Source organism: Salmo trutta, chromosome 24 (genome assembly GCF_901001165.1).
Source record: "Salmo trutta chromosome 24, fSalTru1.1, whole genome shotgun sequence".
Taxonomy (NCBI): Eukaryota; Metazoa; Chordata; class Actinopteri; order Salmoniformes; family Salmonidae; genus Salmo; species Salmo trutta.
The window spans coordinates 16,446,067-16,462,543 of NC_042980.1; the positions used below are offsets into that span (position 1 = coordinate 16,446,067).

General features: G+C 40.9%; 1 protein-coding gene across 2 annotated transcripts in view; it reads right to left on the reverse strand.

The window, feature by feature from the left end:
• Positions 1-16,477, reverse strand: part of LOC115160818 (glypican-6) — a 116,081-nt gene that overhangs the window by 49,340 nt on the left and 50,264 nt on the right. For both annotated transcript variants that reach the window (XM_029711274.1, XM_029711275.1), the window contains exon 3: positions 10,227-10,618. In XM_029711274.1, coding sequence (XP_029567134.1) covers positions 10,227-10,618 — 392 coding nt within the window. The remainder of the gene's footprint in view (positions 1-10,226; positions 10,619-16,477) is intronic.

Below are 16,477 nucleotides of genomic sequence, written 5' to 3' on the forward strand. Positions count from 1 at the left end.
TGTATACTGTAGATAAAATAACACATTCCTACTTCGTCAGGTTAATCTCAACATCTTTAAAATAATAAAGAAAACACCCGGTCTCTGTTCTGAATTGAAAATACATTCTGAACGAAGTATAATTTTACACAACACCCAAAATATCTTGTGTATTTCCAGTGTGAGCAGATGTACTAGTTTAAACTTCCCAAAGTACCCAGACACTGCATGAATGAGGTGAGAGAAGAGGCACAGCTCGGCTGGAAGTCTGTGTTTTGAGTGGTTTCTGAGCTGTCTTCATGTTTGATGTGATTGGACCCCTGTCTCTCTCAACCCAACAGTGAGGATCTGTTGAGGGGAAGGAGAGGCGGAGGCATCAACAGCCTCCACAGAGTCAGGCTTGAAGACAAGGATCAAACACACACACACACACACACACACACACACACACACACACACACACACACACACACACACACACACACACACACACATACACACACACACACACACACACACACACACACACACACACACACACACACACACACACACACACACACACACACACACACACACACACTGACTGATACGCCTCAAACATCTACTGCTAGCTTCCTCCGTCATTGGCTTGACTTATCACAACAGTCTGATGCTGATCACTCAAACAACGTCATGTACCCACTGACATCCAAAGGAACTCACAGGTGTGGGGGCTGCGAGTTGAAGATATCAAGGGGGTAATCGTTTATTTAGATTCTCTGCTACCTGTGGTGGCTATACACTATGTGCTTTCAATATTTGTGACATTTCAGATTGCTTTGTTCTGCAGTTGCATAGCAACTGTTGGTGAATACAATTCATTCATTTCATATGGATGCGATAAAAATACGTATTTTTCAGATTCGAAGATCTTAAAAGGGTCATTTGAACCTGAAATCCACTTTATTTTAAAATACTCCGATGGAAGAATCCTTCATGTGCATTTCCGTACAGTAAGACATGGTATGGAGTTGCTTCCCCCTTTTTCAATTTGCAGAACTGACACCTGACAAATGCTACACTTCCAGCACTTAGTATGTTGCCATAATGTCTGCTCGACTCTCCCCCTATCTCGCCCTGGACTGCTTGCTTCTTTCAGCGCATCATACCATTTGCAGAGCAGGTATTATTCTAATGATACAGGCTCATCAAAGCGCGTCCTATTATTAGAATCAATCAATAGCCACATCACCGCTTTGCAACACTGAATAACAGAAATACACGGTGTACCCATAATGAGAATGCAGTCTTTGATACTTTGAGAACATTTTGGAGCCTTGAGCCTTGATATATCCTTGGGTATATCTTTTCATATCAGAGGTTTAGAAAAATGGGTAAACACCAAGCCTACGCTGGTATTTATGCTGTAATAAGTGTAATTGAATGCCAAACTCTGATTGATCATGGGTAAACTAAACTGCCAGGCGATATACAAACGTGTGTCTATAGTTACTCAGGCAGTGCCTCCAGTCAAAAGCTGAGTGTCTTAGTCAAAAACTGTGAACTGCTGGGATGTGATGTACAACACCAGCTCCTTTAACTCAATAAAGTCCCCCAGCAGCACTCGGCATAGATGTCACATCTCACTGTAAGCCGGGTGCCAGGACACCTCCTCTGGGGTGTCTTATTCCATTATGCTTACACCCAATCTCTTCTGATGAGTTGAGGCCCCGTGGATCAAAGCGCCTTTGCCCCCGCCACATGACCTGTGTCTCAGGTCCCTGGGTAATGTCAGAGGTGAGGTGGAGACATGACGGCTGCCAGGGAACCCAGGATGTGTGTCAATACCACAGATGCTAACAACTCATCCTCAGGGTTTGCTCATAAAGAGGGTTTCATCAGGCAGCCCTGGCTGGAAATGGGGAACTGATATGGCCTGGGGGTGCATGATGTGGTCACACATGATTGTGGGTTACGGAGTTCATCATGCTTGCTGGTAATGAATGGCCCGCAGTGGAAAGGTTGAGTTTGTTGGATGTTCATGGGTTATACATCTGATAATCTGCAGGCAGTCAAATCACCTTGGGTTTCCTCGTGCCTTTGACCGTATAATACTGTGGCTGCGCTAAAATCCTCATGACACACACCCTATTTATCATGAATTATGATGAACATAAACCCATTGACCAGCAACAGTTGCATAAGGACTCAATTTCCAAACAGGATATTAACTGTTTTCTAGCCTTGATGTCCAGGCTTCTCCTCAGACTACGCAGAACAGTTTGCACAGTATTATCAACACCAATAATGGTAACAAACGCATGCAATTCCGGTAAATTGCTTGTGACCACCGAAGCAGGGGAAGCAAATTGTATCTATAAGGCCAGTGTTCTAATGTTGATATTAACTGTGAACACGATCTAGAAAACAGTTGTTGTTGTTGTTGAGTGGAGCTAATACCAAGCATACATCTCTTGCTATGCCTTTAATCTTCCTTTGCACTGGATCGAAACTACAGACACTCCTAAGGCAGTGATATACTGCAGCAACAGCTAGCTGCATTAAGATTACATCACATCAAACAGAATACTTACAGCAAGATTAATGGGGACGGTATACAGACTTAACAAATATTGGAGGATAGAGATACAAACATCCATAGAAAATAATATTTCCTCGTAGCTTGGAGACAGATACTCTTCCCATGCTTAAGAATTCCTTGTGAATAACGGGAGGCCCCATCAGTAGTCATTATAGAGTACTCGAGAGGGCAGCCCTGAGCCTCAACCCAAAAGTCCATAGGCCCATACAAAGAGGTGGTGCTGGTGGTAAGTCAGTGGTAAGTCAGTAATATTATACTGTAGAGGATCTTCTGGGAGAGAACAAAACCTCACCCAGAAAGTAAATTAGAACACCTTCAGCTTGTTCAAGAATGTGTTGGATTCTGTTAAAAGCCTACTTCTTTCCCCACCAGTAAAATCCATTCCAACACCAACTCCAACACCAACAAATTGCTCCGTTTTATGATCTCAGGTTTTGGAATATAATATTTATATGTGATAATGATGGATCCAACACAATCAGTCCATTGTTCAATTCTGGGAAAAGTTTTGATATAAATCTATGACATTAATTGTACATTATATAATTGGGTCCAAGGATTCAGGAGAAAATTCCCTTTTGCAATGGGAAGTGGTGTATTCCTTATCAGAATTAGCATTCTCACCGCTGCACAATAGCAGCAAACTCATAAAAAAATACTACAGTTAACTAAATAATACTACAGTACTTACTATAGAATTCTAGTATTTTATAGTAAACTGTATATTGTAGAATAGTCACACCCTGCTATGTTTCACCTGTCCTTGTGATTGTCTCCACCCCTCTCCAGGTGTCACCCATCTTCCCTTTTACCCTCAGTGTATGTACAGTTGAAGTCATAAGTTTACATACACTTTAGCCAAATACATTTAAACTCAGTTTAAATACATTTAAACTCAAATACATTTAAACTCAGCACCCCCACAACATGATGCTGCCACCCCCGTGCTTCATGGTTGGGATGGTGTTCTTCGGCTTGCAAGCCTCCCCCTTTTTCCTCCAAACATAACGATGGTCATTATGGCCAAACAGTTCTATTTTTGTTTCATCAGACCAGAGGACATTTCTCCAAAAAGTACGATCTTTGTCCCCATGTGGGGTTGCAAACCGTAGTCTGGCTTTTTTATTGCGGTTTTGGAGAAGTGGCTTCTTCCTTGCTGAGCGGCCTTTCAGGTTATGTCGATATAGATCTCGTTTTACTGTGGATATTGATACTTTTGTACCTGTTTCCGCCAGCATCTTCACAAGGTCCTTTGCTGTTGTTCTGGGATTGATTTGCACTTTTCACAACAAAGTACGTTCATCTCCAGAAGACAGAACGCGTCTCCTTCCTGAGCGGCATGACGGCTGCGTGGTCCCATTGTGTTTATACTTGGGTACAATTGTTTGAACAGATGAACGTTGTACCTTCAGGCATTTGGAAATTGCTCCCAAGGATGAACCAGACTTGTGGAGGTCTACAATTTTCTTTCTGAGGTCTTGGCTGATTTCTTTTGATTTTCCCATGATGTCAAGCAAAGAGGCACTGAGTGTGAAGGTAGGCCTTGAAATACATCCACAGGTACACCTCCAATTGACTCAAATGATGTCAATTAGCCTATCAGAAGCTTCTAAAGCCATGACATAATTTTCTGGAATTTTCCAAGCTGTTTAAAGGCACAGTCAACTTAGTGTATGTAAACTTCTGACCCACTGGAATTGTGATACAGTGAATTATAAGTGAAATAATCTGTCTGTAAACAATTGTTGTAAAAATTACTGTGTCATGCACAAAGTAGATGTCCTAAAAATGAGTTTTAATGACTCCAACCTAAGTGTATGTTAACTTCCGACTTCAACTGTATACCTGTGTTCTCTCTTTGTCTGTTGTCCGTTCATCTTGTCTTGTCTCGTCAAGTCAACCTGCGTGTTTTTCCATGCTCCTGCTTTTTCCAAGTCTCTGTTTTTCTAGTCCTCCCGGTTCTGACCTTTGCCTGCCCTGACACTGAGCCCGCCTGCCTGACCATTCAGCCTGCCCTGACCTCGAGCCTGCCTGCCACTCTGTACCTTCTGGACTCTGACCTGGTTTATGATCTTTTGCCTGTCCACGACCTGTCTCTTGCCTGACCCTTGTTTTATAATAAATATCAGAGACTCTAACCATCTGCCTCCCTTGTCTGCATCTGCGTCTCACCCTGTATCGTTACAGAATACTATTATCCGCACTGTATTTTCCCTCAATCCTTTGTAGTACTTACTATATAATTGTGTAGTGTGCTGTAGAATAATTTACTCCACACTGTAGTATCCCTCGACCGTTTAGTGCTTACTATAGAATTTTGTAGTGTACTGTAGAATACTACAAAATGATCTTCAATGCTGTAATGTTTAATCTGATACCATTTAACACCTGGTTTAGTCTGGAAATATATTGGTAACATTTTCTTGGCTACTGTACTGAAATTTGTATAGGTTTTGGACACCAAGTGTATGTTTGATTTGCAGACAGGTACGCATAGACAAAAGCCTCTGAAAATGATATTCAATGCTCTTACTCCTGGTAACATTTTCTTGGCTACTGTACTGATATTTTGAGATATATACATAAACACACACACACACACACACACACACACACACACACACACACACACACACACACACACACACACACACACACACACACACACACAATACTGGTCAAACGTTTTAGAACACCTACTCATTCAAAGGTTCTTCTTTATTTGTACTATTATTTTACTACTACCTCATGAAGCTGGTTGAGAGAATTGCCAAGAGTGTGCAAAGCTGTCATCAAGGCAAAGGGTGGCAATTTGAAGAATCTCAATAAAAAATATATTTCGAATTTGTTTAAAAAAAGAAAATGGTTACTACATGATTCGATATGTGTTATTTCATAGTTTTGATGTCTTCACTATTATTCTACAAAGTAGAAGATAGTAAAAATAAACAAAAACCCTTGAATGAACAGGTGTTCTAAAACTTTTGACCGGTAGTGTGAGATGCCTCACAAGTCCTCAACTGGCAGCTTCTTTAAATAGTACCCTCAAAACACCAGTCTCAACGTCAACAGTGAAGTGGCAACTCTGGGATACTGGCTTTCTAGGCAGAGTTGCAAAGAAAAAACCAAATCTCAGACTGGCCAATAAAAAGAAAAGATTAAGATGGGCAAAAGAACACAAACACTGGACAGAGGAACTCTGCCTAGAAGGCCAGCATCCCGGAGTCTTCCCTTCACTGTTGACGTTGAGACTTGTGTTTTGCGGGTACTATTTAATAAAGCTGCCAGTTGAGTACTTGTGAGGCGTCTGTTTCTCAAACTAGACACACTAATGTACTTGTACTCTTCCTCAGTTGTGCACCGGGGCCTCCCACTCCTCCTATTCAAGTTAGAGCCAGTTTGCGCTGTTCTGTGAAGGGAGTAGTACACAGCGTTTTACGAGATCTTCAGTTTCATGAAAATGTATCGCATGGAATAGCCTTCTTTTCTCAGAACAAGAATAGACTGACGAGTTTCAGAAGAAAGTTCTTTGTTCCTGGCCAATTTGAGCCTGTAATCGAACCCACAAATGCTGATGCTCCAGATACTCAACTAGTCTACAGAAGGCCAATTTGATTGCTTCTTTAAATCAGCAGAACAGTTTTCAGCTGTGCTAACATAATTGCAAAAGGGTTTTCTAATGATCAATTAGCCTTCTAAAATGATGAACTTGGATTAGCTAACACAACGTGCCATTGGAACACAGGGGAGATGGTTGCTGATAATGGGCCTCTGTACGCCTATGTAGATATTCCATTAAAAAATCAGCCATTTCCAGCTACAATAGTCATTTACAACATTAACAATGTCTACACTGTATTTCTGATCATTTTGATGTTATTTTAATGGTACAGCACCCAGAACTAACAAATCAAACACCCTAATACACAACCAACCACCCCGAAGCACATAAAACAAATACCCTCTGCCACGTCCTGACCAAACTACAATTACAAATAATCCCTAATACTGGTCAGGACGTGACAACCTTTCCACTCCTGTAATTCAGCCCTTTTCCTTTAGCCTGAAATAATCAAATGAAGTTCTGCTTATTTTAACCATGAATTCTACTAAATTCACTGAACATTTCACATTTTGTTCTACGTGAAATACCTCAGTTATATTTCATTTGCTTGGCCCATTTACTTTCCGCCTAAGGCAAGAAAAGAGAAAGAAAGAAATTGCTGGTCTTGCCACCTGAGAGAGAAATAAAACAAAACAAATTTTATTTTCTGAAATAAATTACAACTTGTAGAGTCCATGCCCCAACAAATTGAAGCTATTATGAGGGCAAAAATGAGGAGATTCAACTCAAAATTAGGAAGGTGTTCCTAATGTTTGATACACTCAGTGTCCAGCGCATTCGGAAAGTATTCAGACCCCTTGACTTTTTCCAAATGTTGTTGTTACAGCTTTATTCTAAAATGTATTAAATAGTTTTCCCCGCTCATCAATCTACACACAATGCCCCATAATGACAAAGCAAAAACAGGTTTTCAGACATTTTTGCAAATGCATAAAAAAAACGGAAATATTACATTTACATAAGTATTCAGACCCTTTACTCAGTACTTTGTTGAAGCACCTTTGGCAGTGATTACCGCCACGAGTCTTCTTGGGAATGACGTTACAAGCTTGACACACCTGTATTTGGGGAGTTTCTCCCATTCTTCTCTGCAGATCCTGTCAAGATCTGTCAGGTTGGATGGGGAGCGTCACTGCACAACTATTTTCAGGTCTCTCCAGAGATGTTCAATCGAGTTCAAGTCCGGGCTCTGGCTGGGCCACTCAAGGATATTCAGAGACTTGTCCTGAAGCCACTACTGCATTGTCTTGGCTGTGTGCTTAGGGTTTCTGTCCTGTTGGAAGGTGAACCATCGCCCCAGTCTGCGGTCCTGAGTGCTATGGAGAAGGTTTTCGTCAAGGATCTCTCTGTACTTTGCTCCGTTCATCTTTCCACCAATCCTGACTAGTCTCCCAGTCCCTGACGCTAAAAAACATCCCCACAGCATGATGCTGCCACCACCATGCTTCACCGTAGGGATGGTGCTAGGTTTCCTCCAGACGTGACGCTTGGCATTCAGGCCAAAGAGTTCAATCTATGTTTCATCAGACCAGAGAATCTTGTTTCTCATGGTCTGAGAGTCTTTAGGTGACTTTTGGCAAACTGCAAGCGGGTTGTCATGTGCCTTTTACTGAGGAGTGGCTTCCGTCTGGCCACTCTACCATTAAAGCCTGATTGGTGGAGGGCTGCAGGGATGGTTGGCCCTCTGGAAGGTTATCTCATCTCCACAGAGGAACTCTAGAGCTCTGTCAGAGTGACCATTGGATTCTTGGTAACCTCCCTGACCAATGCCCTTCTCCCCCAATTGCTCAGTTCGGCCAGGCGGCGAGCTCTAGGAAGAGTCTTGGTGGTTCCAAACTTCATCCATTTAAGAATGATGGAGGCTACTGTGTTCTTGGGGACCTTCAATGCTGCAGAAATTATTTGGTACCCTTCCCCAGATCTGTGCCTCAACACAATCCTATCTCGGAGCTCTACGGACAATTCCTTTGACCTCATGGCTTGGTTTTTGCTCTGACATGCACTGTCAACTGTGGGACCTTATATAGACAGTTGTGTGCCTTTCCAAATCATGTCCAATCAATTTAAATTTACCACAGGTGGACTCCAGTCAAGCTGTAGAAACATCTCAAGGATGATCAATGGAAACCGGATGTACCTGAGCTAAATTTTGAGTCTCATAGCAAAGGGTCTGAATATTTATGTAAATAAGGTATTTCTGATTTTATTTGTAATACTTGTGTAAACATTTCTAAATACCTATTTTCACTTTGTCATTATGGGGCATTGTGTGTAGATTAACGAGAATTATTATTTTTTAAATACATTTCAGAATAATGCTGTAATGTACACTACCGTTCAAAAGTTCGGGGTCACTTAGAAATGTCCTTGTTTTCCATGAAAACATACATGAAATGAGTTGCAAAATGAATAGGAAGTATAGTGAAGACATTGACAATGTTAAAAATAATGGTTTTTAATTTAAATAATAATTGTGTCCTTTAAACTTTGCTTTCGTCAAAGAATCCTCCATTTGCAGCAATTATAGCCTTGCAGACCTTTTACATTCTAGTTGCCAATTTGTTGAGGTAATCTGAAGAGATTTCACCACATGCTTCCTGAAGCACCTCCCACAAGTTAGACTGGCTTGATGGGCACTTCTTACGTACCATACGGTCAAGCTGCTCCCACAACAGCTCAATAGGGTTGAGATCCGGTGACTGTGCTGGCCACTCCTCTGTCCAGTGTCTGTGTTATTTTGCCCATCTTAATCTTTTCTTTTTATTGGCCAGTCTGAGATATGGCTTTTTCTTTGCAACTCTGCCTAGAAGGCCAGCATCCCAGAGTCGCCTCTTCACTGTTGACGTTGAGACTGGTGTTTTGCGGGTATTATTTATTGAAGCTGCCAGTTGAGGACTTGTGAGGCGTCTGTTTCTCAAACTAGACATTCTAATGTACTTCTCTTCTTGCTCAGTTGTGCACCGGGGTCTCCCACTCCTCTTTGTATTCTGGTTAGGGCCAGTTTGCGCTGTTCTGTGAAGGGAGTAGTACACAGCGTTGCACCAGATCATCAGTTTCTTGGCAATTTCTCACATTCATTTCTCAAAACATGAATAGACTGACGAGTTTCAGAAGAAATTTCTTTGATTCTGGCCATTATGAATCTTTAATCGAACCCATAAATGATGATACTCCAGATACTCAACTAGTCTAAAGAAGGCCAGTTTTATTGCTTCTTTTATCAGAACAACAGTTTTCAGCTGTGCTAACATAATTGCAAAAGGGTTTTTCAATGATCAAATAGCCTTTTAAAATGAGAAACTTGGATTAGCTAACACTACGTGCCATTGGAACACAGGAGTGATGGTTGCTGATAATGGACCTCCGTAAGGAAATTTCTAAGTGACCCCAAACTTTTGAACAGTAGTGTACATTTTTGGGGAAAAAGTCAAGGGGTCTGAATACTTTCCGAATGCACTGTATGCTACACACTGTAGTATACTTTGATCATGTAGCACTTACTGTAGAATTTTGTAGTATACTGTAGAATACACAACGCACTGTAGGACCTTTCATTCATTAATAGCACTTTCTATAGAATTTTGTACTTCATGGCAATAGACTGTCCCATAAGAATTTTTACCTGGTAATCATGGCATGAATAATATTATTTTTATTACGGAAATAAGTCATGGTTAACACCCTCATACCCAAATGTAAAAAATACTATAATTGACTATAGAATCCTACAGTACTGTATATTTATGTACTACATTGTAGTAAACTGTAGAAGGTTATAGGTTATAAAAAATAGCAGAAATGTTGAACCTTGCCATTAAGACTCCTGTCCTACCTACTTACAGGTTATGTCAAATTTGCTCTTTTATTATTTGTCCAGTAGGTTTCTGCAAAGAGAAATCACCCACTTTGGATCCTTGAAAATATACTATATATGTCCTATTTTTTATTATAGTAAATACTACAGTATACCCTAGTAATATCTGCAAAATAGTTTTTTCATGAGGGCAGTTTTTATGAATGGCAGAGACTTGGGCTTACCTTGGACACCCTGTTGGCCACCTCTCGACCAACCGAGAGCCCCTGGACGAATGTGCGGGCTGCAATGAAGGCCCTTGTAACCTGAGCCTTGAGCTTCCTGGGCACGTCTCCAAAGGGTTTTAGCTGGTCTGTGTACTTGCTGATGCACTCCAGATAGTCATCTGTGATTACGTACTGGGAGTTGAGCAGCGTGAACATGCGCTCCAGCAGCCGCGACCAGAAGTCGTTGAGCATCTCCTCCAGGTTCACGTTGCCCCCAGTGTAGTAGCGCTTCAGCTCGGCAAACAGGTTCTGGAAGACTTCTGAGTTTTGCATGTAAGGCTTGCCATAGGTCCGCACGAACATCTCGTTCAGGGACTTCTCCGTGTTCTCCAGCAGCTCCAGGAAGAACTCTTGGTCAAGAGAAGAAAGAGAGAGACAATTCAAATAATGTACAATAATAATAATAATAATAATAATTTTTGTTGAGAACTCAGTCGGAGTCTCAACTTAATGTTAAGAGTTAGAATAGTAGAATAGACAAGGTGCAATTTTCTAAATTTGGTTGCGCATCAGCAGTCTTTCTCTTCTGCTTTTCACTGACAGCCCATGTCAGCAAAAACATTTTAGATTGGTAAGATAGTCTAGCCAGCTATCTAAACTTGTAGTAATCATGGTCAAATTACCGACCTGGGGACCCCCATTTGTTTTATTAGTCACTCTCACTCAGATATCATATTAAAACGGCAAACATTTCTCTCACCCTATGGCAAAATAAGTAGAATTGCAAGTAATTAGCTGTAAAACTGCACATTGCATGAAATTAGTTAAAGAATTTGAAAAAATTCTCTCCGCCCCATGACAAAATGTGTAGAATTGCAGCAAACTTGCTTTAAAACTGCATAAAAAATTGTACGGCACATGGCAAAATATGTATTGCCTTTGTTCTCTCTGCTGTCAAGAGGAGGGGCTGATAAAATGTTTTGCTCGCAAGGTGGGGGGGACCAAAAGGCTAGGGCCGGCTTTGACTGCATGTGTGGGTATGGATGTGGGGATGCAGATCCGCCCCTCATGACAAGTTCAGATTTTTTGTGAACCCCACCCCATTCAAAGTTGCCCATCTCTAATGTACAGCATATACTATATATATATATATATATATATATATATATATATATATATATATATATATATATATATATATATATATATATATATACAGTTGAAGTCGGAAGTTTACATACACTTAGGTTGAAGTCATTAAAACTAGTTTTTCAACCACTCCACAAATTTCTTGTTAACAAACTATAGTTTTGGCAAGTCAGTTAGGACATCTACTTTGTGCATGACACAAGTAATTTTTATAACAATTGTTTACAGACAGATTATTTCCATTATAATTCACTGTATCACAATTCCAGGGGGTCAGAAGTTTACATACACTAAGTTGACTGTGCCTTTAAACAGCTTGGAAAATTCCAGAAAATGATGTCATGGCTTTAGAAGCTGCTGAGAGGCTAATTAGACATAATTTGAGTCAATTGGAGGGGTACCTGTGGATGTATTTCAAGGCCTACCTTCAAACTCAGTGCCTTGTTGCTTGACATAATGGGAAAATCAAAAGAAATCAGCCAAGACCTCAGAAAAAGAATTGTAGACCTCCACAAGTCTGGTTCATCCTTGGGATCAATTTCCAAACGCCTGAAGGTACCACGTTCATCTGTACAAACAATAGTACGCAAGTATAAACACCATGGGACCACGCAGCCGTCATACCGCTCAGGAAGGAGACTCGTTCTGTCTCCTAGAGATGAACGTACTTTGTTGCAAAAAGTGCAAATCAATCCCAGAACAACAGCAAAGGACCTTGTGAAGATCCTGGAGGAAACAGGTACAAAAGTATCTATATCCACAGTAAACCTATATCGACATAACCTGAAAGGCCGCTCAGCAAGAAAGAAGCCACTGCTCCAAAACCGCCATAAAAAAGCCAGACTACGGTATACAACTGCACATGGGGCCAAAGTTCATACTTTTTGGAGATATGTCCTCTGGTCTGATGAAACAAAAATAGAACTGTTTGGCCATAATGACCATCATTATGTTTGGATGAAAAAGGGGGAGGCTTGCAGGCCGAAGAACACCATCCCTACCGTGAAGCACCGGGGTGGCAGCATCATGTTGTGGGGGTGCTTCACAAAATAGATGGCATCATGAGGAAGGAAAATATGTGGATATATTGAAGCAACATCTCAAGACATCAGTCAGGAAGTTGAAGCTTGGTCACAAATGGGTCTTCCAAGTGAACAATTTATTTATTTTACTAGTCAAGTCAGTAAAGAACAAATTCTTATTTTCAATGACAGCCTATGAACAGTGGGTTAACTGCCTTGTTCAGGGGCAGAACAACAGATTTGTACCTTGTCAGCTCGAGGATTCGATCTTGCAACCTTTTGGTTACTAGTCCAACGCTCTAACCACTAGGCTACGCTGCTGCCCCCCAAACATACTTCCAAAGTTGTGGCAAAATGGCTTAAGGTCAACAAAGTCAAGGTATTGGAGTGGCCATCATAAAGCCCTGACCTCAATCCTATAGAAAATTTGTGGGCAGAACTGAAATAGCATGTGCGAGCGTGTGCGAGCAAGAGGCCTACAAACCTGACTCAGTTACACCAGCTCTGTCAGGAGGAATGGGCCAAAATTCACCCAACTTATTGTGGGAAGCTTGTGTATGTAAACTTCCGACTTCAACTGTACATACACTGAGGTTAAAAGGGAAAATGGATGACACCTGGAGGGGAGTGGAGACAATCACAAGGAGAGGTGAAACATATCAGGGTGTGTGTAAACTTCCGACATCAACTGTATATATATATATATATATATATATATATATATATATATATATATATATATGTCTACAAATACTGTACGTGCTCTCATGCTGTGTGTAGTATGCTAATGGTATATCTATTGACTTTTAAACATGAGTTAACATTTTTACATTTTCATCCTTAAAAGTAACGGCACTGTACACCAGTTTGTCTTTTGATGATGAAGGGTGTCTGGGTGTAAGATTGGCACACTTCCATGCAATTTTCACAAGACATCCTGTTGCTAAAATTAAACAGTGATGAGATGGACGTTTTTCAGGTTACCACTGAGTTACACTGATACTATATCTATCTTCACATTCTCCTATAAACTTCAGAAGTGTTTATGATTTTGTAATTCTATACTGCTGGTCACTCTCAATAGGCTGGCCCTATTCAAGCACACTTGGACTTCCTAGAGTCCATTTTGCTTTAGCAATGAATATCTGTTTTGCTCAGGTTTGATTTGTGGAAATACATGTGACTTGGCAGTGGAGGTTTGTATATTCATACCATTCAATAGTGATATTATACAGTGCCTTCGGAAAGTATTCAGACCCCTTGACTTTTTCCACATTTTGTTATGTTACAGCCTTAATCTAAAATGGATTTTTTTTAAATCCTCAGCAATCTACACACAATATCCCATAATGACAAAGCGAAAACAGTAATACTTTAAGCAAAAATAGGTATTTAGAAATGTTTGCAAAAGTATTACAAATAAAAAACAGAAATACCTTATTTACATAAGTATTCAGACCCTTTGCTATGAGACTCAAAATTGAGCTCAGGTACATCCTGTTTCCATTGATGATCCTTGAGATGTTTCTACAACTTGATCGGAGTCCAGCAGTGGAAAATTAAATTGATTAGACATGATTTGGAAAGGCACACACCTGTCTATATAAGGTCCCACATTTGACTGTGCATGTCAAAGCAAAAACAAATATAAAAAACAAAAATAAATTGTCCATAGAGCTCAGAGACAGGATTGAGTCGAGGCACAGATCTGGGGAAGGGTACCAAAACATTTCTGCAGTATTGAAGGTCCCCAAGAACACAGTAGCCTCCATCATTCTTAAATAGAAGAAATTTGGAATTACCAAGACTCTTCCTAGAGTTGGCCACCAGCCCAAACTGAGCAATCGGGGGAGAAGGGCCTTGGTCAGGGAGGTGGCCAAGAACCCGACGGTCACTCTGACAGAGCTCTAGAGTTCCTCTGTGGAGATGGGAGAACTTTCCAGAAGGACAGCCATCTCTGCAGCCCTCCACCAATCAGGCTTTATGGTAGTGGCCAGACGGAAGACACTCCTCAGTAAAAGGCACATGACAGCCCGCTTGGAGTTTGCCAAAAGGCACCTAAAGACTCTCAGACCATGAGAAACAAGATTCTCTGGTCTGATGAAACCAAGATTGAACTCTTTGGCCTGAATGCCAAGCTTCACATCTGGAGGAAACCTGGCACCATCCCTACGGTGAAGCATGATGGTGGCAGTATCATGTTGTGGGGATGTTTTTCAGCAGCAAGGACTGGGAGACTAGTCAGGATCGAGGCAAAGATGAATGAGGCTAAGTACAGAGAGATCCTTAATGAAAACCAGCTCCAGAACGCTCAGGATCTCAGACTGGGGCAAAGTTTCACCTTCCAACAGGACAACGACTTCAGGACAAGTCTCTGAATGTCCTTGAGTGGCCCAGCCAGAGCCCGGACTTGATCGAACATCTCTGGAGAGACCTGAAAATAGCTGTGCAGCAACACTCCTCATCCAACCTGATAAAGCTTGACAGGATCTGCAGAGAAGAATGGGAGAAATTCCCCAAATACAGATGTGTCAAGCTTGTAGCGTCATTCCCAAGAATACTCAAGACTGTAATCGCTGCCAAAGGTGCTTCAACAAAGTACTGAGTAAAGGGTCTGAATACTTATGTAAATGTAATATATATATATATTTTCGGCAAAATGTATGTAAACCTGTTTTTGCTTTGTCATTATGGGGTATTGTGTGTAGATTGATGATGAAAAAAAACGATTTAATACATTTTAGAATAAGGCTGTAACGCCACAAAATGTGGAAGAAGTCAAGGGGTCTGAATACTTTCCGAATGCGCTGTACACTGAGTGTATCAAATATTAGGAACACCTTCCTAATTTTGAGTTGCATCTCCTCATTTTCGCCCTCATAACAGCCTAAATATGTTGGGGCATGGACTCTACAAGTTGTAATTTATTTCAGAAAATAAAATGCGGTTTGTTTCATTTCTCTCTCAGGTGGCAAGACCAGCAACTTCTGAATACTTTCCGAAGGCACTGTATGTGATACATCTAAAGGTTATTGCATGCAAATCTCTATATTTAATGGGAACTGTATTTCTTAAGTTGTCAAAAGGCACAATGGATTTTCTCCAATAGCATGGTTTTGGGAATAAATAGCATCTGCTGTGGATAACACACCAGAATAACTAGAATCGTGACCATGCTGTGATATCAAGCGTGTGACTGAGAAGCAATTAGCAAAGAAAGTGGAATACATATGGTGCAGAAAAAGGCAATGTGCATATCAAAGTAACAGACAGCAGGATATCCTCCATTGTAATTTCAGAAGTTAATTCACAAAAATCCTTGCCAAACAAAGACTACCTGTCAAAAGGCCCATTGTTTGTTGCTCTGATTACATTCTGATATGAATCCACACTTTTTGGGGATTTTTTTCCAACTCCAATATAAACTACCTTTTGAAATGACAAAGGACGCTCTCCTGTTGTGATTCTGGAAAGCAATAAGGCCTGTATTTGTGGTGAAGGTAGATCTTTATTTCTCTAGATGACACCTGCCATCCTCAAAAACACTCCGTTGTACATTAATGGGAATGACAACGCATCAAGTACAAACAGCACCGACACATTCCATTTCCCCCCCCCCCACATATTACGAAAACACTTTTGAAGTGATACTATAGAGGACAATAAGTATGCTTGCCTTTCTCAACGTCTTCCTTTCCTGCATTATTCACTTCCTACGCACAGCTTATTGTTTACCGAATGACCTATATGGGTCGTCAGTAATGGCAATGAGGTGATAATGTCTCCCACCATCTGCTATCAATGATGATAGCCTTGCCGCTCAAGGAACCAGATTAAATTTGAATAGGGTTCATGCCACTTCCTCCAAATTAGGAGCACAGGGTGCAACAATTCAGGACTAATCATAGCAGACACCTCCATGACTTCCATACTAAACCAAGGAAGGTATCAGAGCTTGGATTAAATCTATTACTACTGTCTCAGATACTCATACTTTAAAAGCCAAGAGATCAAGACACTCCTATCTTCATAAATATAACAGGGTATGATATAGAAAGTAAGACCCTGGGCGGTCTCTGTGCAGTTCATGTTGGGTCA